Source organism: Lampetra planeri, chromosome 64, assembly GCF_965212315.1.
Source record: "Lampetra planeri chromosome 64, kcLamPlan1.2.h2, whole genome shotgun sequence".
NCBI classification, from domain to species: Eukaryota; Metazoa; Chordata; class Hyperoartia; order Petromyzontiformes; family Petromyzontidae; genus Lampetra; species Lampetra planeri.
In genome coordinates this window covers 2055492-2061491 of record NC_136170.1, presented here as the reverse complement: position 1 = coordinate 2061491, position 6000 = coordinate 2055492, and the positions used below count along the sequence as shown (strand labels likewise).

Sequence of the window (6000 nt, the reverse complement as noted above, 5' to 3'; positions counted from 1 at the left end):
TTTCTCCACAAAGATCGGCGGTGACCACCACAATCTCGACACACGAAGACACAACGGGGGTAGCGGTGGGGGGGGGGGTCTTCTGCCGTGGCGCTGTCACGAGGACGCCACGAGGCCTTTGTGGACGGTGCCGTCAGCTGGGGGGGGGGGGGGACGCGCAGTGGGAGTCTATGGGGCTCTGTGGGAGTCTATGGGTTTCTGTGAGTCTGTGGGTCTCTGTGTGAGTCTGTGGGTCTCTGTGGGAGTCTATGGGGGTCTGGGAGTCTATGGGTCTCTGTGCGAGTCTATGGGTTTCTGTGGGAGTCTATGGGAGTCTGTGGGTGTCTGTGGGAGTCTATGGGGCTCTGTGGGTCTCTGTGGGAGTCTGTGGGTAGCTGTGTGAGTCTGTGGGTCTCTGTGGGAGTCCATGGGTGTGTAGGAGTCTATGGGTCTCTGTGTGAGTCTATAGGTCTCTGCGTGAGTCTATGGGTCTCTGTGGGAGTCTATGGGTCTCTGTGTATGTGGGTCTGTGTGAGTCTATGGGTCTCTGTGCGAGTTGAATTTTTTCACACCACACGTAGCCAACCCCGACTAATTGGAGGTGCTGGGGAAGGACAACTATGGGTCTGTGGGAGTCTATGGGTGTTCGTGAGAGTCCATGGGTGTCTGTGGGTGTCTATGGGTGTCTGTGTGAGTCTGTGGGAGTATATGGGTTTCTGTGTGAGTCTATGGGTCTCTGTGGGAGTCTATGGGTGTCTGTACGAGTCTATGGGTGTCTGTACGAGTCTATGGGTCTCTGTGTGAGTCTATGGGTCTCTGTGGGAGTCTATGGGTCTCTGTGTGAGTCTATGGGTGTCTGTGCGAGTCTATGGGTATCTGTGTCTATAGGTCTGTGTGAGTCTATGGGTCTGTGTGAGTCTATGGGTCTCTGTGTGAGTTGAACTTTTTTCGCACCACACGTAGCCAACCCCGACTAATTGGAGGTGCTGGGGAAGGTCAACAAACTATGGGTCTGTGGGAGTCCGTGAGAGTCCGTGGGTGTGTGTGAGTCTATGGGTGTCTGTGGGAGTCTATGCGTGTCTGTGGGTGTCTATGGGAGTCCATGGGTGTCTGTGGGAGTCTGTGTGAGTCTATGGGTGTCTGTGTGAGTCTATGGGTGTCCGTGAGAGTATAGTCACTGTTCGAGTCTACGGGTCACTGTGCGAGTCCATGCACGTTGAACTTCTTTCGCACCGTACGTAGGCCTAACCACGGCGAATCGGAGGTTGCCGTGTGACGCGTCGACGCGCCCGGCTCAGCCAAGGAGCGCGAGCTGCGTTCCCGAGCGCGGAGTCCTCTGAGCGGCACCCCCCACCCCCCCCCAACACGCCAGCAGCAATCGACCGCTGGCACCTATGGCTGCTGGCGCGGCTGCCCTAGACGCCTCACCGATGCCCTCACCGATGCCCTCACCGATGCCTCACCAATGCCCTCACCGATGCCCTCACCGATGCCCTCACCGATGCCCTCACCGATGCCCTCACCGATGCCCTCACCGCCCTTCGGCTCCTCCGTGGACGTGGAGCCGACGACGACGCAGCAGCAGCAGCAGCGAGAATTAGACGTTGCACACTTTATTAGGTATTACTTTATTTTTGCATTTCATTTTAACTGCTTCGGTTGTGTACTGCTTTACAAACTTTGAACAGCTTTTCAAACGAAAAAAAAAATGTCCTCGGCGATTCTGTTTCCGTGTTATTTTTCGTCGATGTTGTTATATATCTTTTTTTTTGGAGTTTTCATTTTATTCGTTAATCAGGCAATTTTTTTTATTTTATTATTCCGTAACCCCCGCGCGTCTCCCTCTCCTCCGTCCTCTTCCCGGCTCCCGGCTCCGCCGAAGCGCGGCACAAAATCAGGAGGAACACACCCCAAGCGCTCGTGTCGTTACGCGAGAGAGAGGCAGAGGAGGGGGCGGACGGAGCAACGCTTGCGACTCGCCAATGATTTCCACGGTGAAATGCTCGAGCATCTAGGCACACGTACACGCTCTCACGACACGCCCTGGGCCGCAAGAATCCTCGCCCCGGAATCCCAACGGATCACCCGCCCCCCCCCACCCCGGTTCTCTTCCCCGCCCCAGAATCCCAAATCCATCTCCGGAACACTCTTCCCCGCCCGGGAATCCCAACAATCCCCGACTTGTTTCGCTCTCCAGAACCTCAACGATTCTCGACTTCTTTTCTCTCCGGAATCAAAGCGATTCCCGGATGTCCCCCCCCCCCCACTCCCTTCTCGTGTCAGAATCCCAACGATTCCGGACTTGTTTCCTTTCTGGAATGCCAACGATTCCAGACTCGTTTTCTCTCTAGAATCCCACGCTATTCCAGACTCGCTTTCTCTCCAGAATCCCAAGCGATCCCAGACTGTGTTTTCCCCGCCGGGGAAATCCACAACGATCCCGGAGTTCTTTCACGCCCCGGGTGAAATTCCACGTCGATTCCCGGGGGCTTGTATATACGGTGCCACGCTTTAACACCAAACTAAACTTTTGGAGAAAAATGAAATACAAAATAGATGGCGGGCGGGCGACGCATTTCTCTCCCCACCCAATATCTTCAGTTATTAATTTTTTTTTTGGTAAAATTATCGCTTCAAAGGTTTACCGGCCTTAACACAAAAAAAAAATTAAAGGGACAAGGCGCGCGATTACAAGCAACATCTCAAAAGGCTGATGATCAGTTTGGGGGGGGGGGGAGGGGGGGGGAAGGCGACGGAAAGGAATGGAAAATGAAAAAGGTGGGGAGGGAGGGTGGTAGGGGGATGCGGGGTAAGGAGGTGTGCAATTTCCCATCATTAAATAAAACGAACGATTTTTTGAAAAATTGGAGAAAAAAAAACAAACCCCAAAGTTGACGTCGTTGAACTCGCCCCTCTCCCCCGCATCCCCCCCCCTCCCTCCTCCAGTGCCGTTCAGCGGCAAACCAAAAAAAAACAAAGCAGCGGCAAATCTTCTCCGAGCTGATGATGGCGACACACACGTGCGCCCGGATACCACACACAGACACACACTCAGGCAGGCGTACACACACACCACACAGACTCTACAGCGGAGTAGCAGCAGCACCTATGAAGGCCGGCACGGCACAAGAGGGGGGGGGGGGTCCAGGGTGGCCAGTATGATGTTGAGGCCACGCTTTGTCTCCCCAGTGGCGATGTTTACTACACACCGCACCAGGTACTCATTTGAGGCCGAGTCGACCAAGGGGAGGACCAGGACCGGTTCGGATAATCGTCACCGATGTTGGTGGCCGTGAGAGCGGGTCGCCGGGTTCGTAGCGCAGCGTTGCGCTAACCGCTGCACCCCACTGACACACAACAACAACCGCCATTCGCCACTAAGTGGCGGTGACGTCACCACGACGCTTGTGCCAGGCCATGTGCACCTTGAGGCCACGTGAAGTGTCGAACGCCCGCTGGCAGGAGGTCACGGGGCAGACCCAGGTGCCACGGGTCGACTGACCGAGATGACCGAGATGACTGGCTGATGCACCACCTGTGCCCCTACTGTGCCAACTTGCTGTGCTTTAGCCACCCGGCGCTCCGCTCGTTGTTGTGAGCGTCGCTCCTCCGCCCTCCGTTGTTGTTGGAGGGCGACTGCCTCCAACTGCCCAGTAGCGTCCTTCACGAGCCTCCTCCACTGAGGCCGATCTTGACACCGCTGGTACCAGTCATCGGCAAGTCCACTCAGCTCCACTGACACACACACACACGCAAACACCTCCCGACACAAAAAAGCAGATGCGCGCGCGCACACACACATGCCCACACACACAAGGTCACACATCTGAAACCACACGGACACACACGCTGACAAACGGCACAAACACAGATACCACCTACGTGGACAGCCACACGGAGAAACATGGACACACACGCACGGAGGGGGGTCAGGCAAGGCCAAGGTGGGACGGATGGAGCTGGGATAGTAGGGGTGAGCTGGGCAGGGTTACAATGCCGTAGGGGAGGGGGGGGGGGTTGAGGGGGATGGTGGTGGTCGGGAGTGGTGCGATGCGGCACGGGTGGCCTATTGCAGCAGCAGACGGGGCAACGAGAGAGAGAGCTGATGAGCACGTGGCGCATGGGGCCGGCTGCGTTATAAACACGGGGGCGGCAGGGGACCGGCAGAGCCGTGGCTGAGCGTGCGGTTGAGCGGTAGCAGCGGCATGCGGCGACGACGACGGGGGTCAGACACACGGCAGCGGCCCCCCCGCTCCCACCCCCCCCGACGCGTCGCGAGTCTACGCCGCCGCCGCTCCTCGCTCGCCCGGCACCACTTTACTCCGCCACCCCGACCTGACGCAGCACTCGCTCCATGGTGAAGCCCTGCGCACGCGCACACACGCGCACACACACATGCGCACATGCGCACACACACATGCGCACAAACACACACACACGCGCACACACGCACACGCACACACACCCGGGGGAAGAGGTCACGGGCGGTCGGACGCAATCGGAGGCCAGGAGCGCGACCGGTAGACGTGGCCGGACGAAACTGAACGGAACGTGACGACGATCGCCGCTGGTATCGCGCGCCAATCTGCGACGGCGGCCGGCAGGCACGTGACACAATTGCCGTGAGGACGGTTGTAAATTCTGAGTTTAAGAATTAAAAGGCAGGTTGGGGAAAAAAACAAGCGGACTAATCACCATCTGTTACGTCTGTTTGGGATAGAGCGTTGCCCCCTCGCACGCTCCGGTTTCCTTTCACGTTTAAAACACTCATCAAGTGTTCTTGGTTCTTTCGGTAAAGTCACGTAGAAGGGAGGGGGGGGGGGGTTAGAATTAGCGCCGGGTCACCGCGTCGACTGTGCGGTGGGGGCGTGTTACAACCTTACATCATTGTCGTGATCACCGTCGTAACCGTCATTATTGTTGATTTTAAAATAAAACAAAACAAATCACGACGTTTCGATCGCAAAACACAAGCGCTCGAAACATCGTCATTTGTCTTCTTGGTTCTTTCGGTAAAGTCACGTAGAAGGGAAGTAATAAAATAATACAAACAAAACATATTAAAATAATTCTCACGACGTTTCGGCCACAACGCAAGCAGCCGTCCGACAGACCTGGTCTTCACCTGAGGATGGCTGCTTGCGTTGTGGCCGAAACGTCGTGAGAATTATTTTATTATGTTTTATTTTTGTTATTTTATTACTTCCCTTCTACGTGACTTTACCGAAAGAACCAAGAAGATGAATCCCTGCAGTCACGAAAGCTTTAAATCGAAAGTCGTCATTTGTTTCATTTTATTTCTAACTACGTGACTTTACCATAAGAACCAGAGTTTTATTGTTGTTGTTATTCGAACACTTGGGCCCTCCTCCTCCTCACCTTGGTGCTGTCGGGGCCGCGAGGCTGTCGCGTGACGGTGAGGCGCGGGGCGCTGTTGTCGTCCAGGGTGAGGCTCTTGAGACGGCTCACCAGACGCTCTGGCCGCGGGGACGGAGTCATCTTCGACGCCTCGCTGCGTGTCGGGGGGCCGACAAGGGGGGGGGCAGGGGCGGGCAGGAAGTTGGCAGAGGGGCAGGGAGGGGGCAGGTGGCAGAGGGGTAGGCGAGTCGATCAGAGGGTGTACTTTCAAACCCCCTGGGGTCTGGCGTCTCTCACTTGATCGCCCTCTTCTCAGATGCGATTAAACTGGACAATGATGATGTTGATGCACAAACGGGAAATTGACAAACTCTCCACGCAGTGCGCGGCGAATGTGGTCACCACCCAGAACAGAACCGTGCACACGTCATGACGTCGACTCGGCGAGCGATTCACAAACACGGAGAGGGGGGGGGGGCGTCACAACACTCTGCTACTCCTGACGCAATCATCTGGCTCGACCACTACAGTGAGTAAAATCATAGCCGTACGTAGCTAACCGTGCTAATCAGAGGTGCGGAGGAAGGACAACAAACTCTGGGTCTCCGTGCGAGTCTATGGGTCTCCGTGTGGGTCTATGGGTCTCCATGTGAATTAATGGGT

The 6000-nt window shown here is 56.0% G+C and overlaps 1 protein-coding gene across 16 annotated transcripts in view; it reads right to left on the bottom strand.

Moving 5' to 3' along the window:
- Positions 1 to 1591: 1591 nt before the first annotated feature.
- Positions 1592 to 6000, bottom strand: part of CSDE1 (cold shock domain containing E1) — a 49991-nt gene continuing 45582 nt past the window's right edge. For all 16 annotated transcript variants that reach the window (XM_078619793.1, XM_078619794.1, XM_078619805.1 and 13 more), the window contains 2 exons: positions 5359 to 5491; positions 1592 to 4344 (listed from right to left, as the gene is read on the bottom strand). In XM_078619793.1, the coding sequence (XP_078475919.1) occupies positions 4297 to 4344; positions 5359 to 5491 (181 nt within the window). In that variant the 3' untranslated portion in view covers positions 1592 to 4296. The remainder of the gene's footprint in view (positions 4345 to 5358; positions 5492 to 6000) is intronic.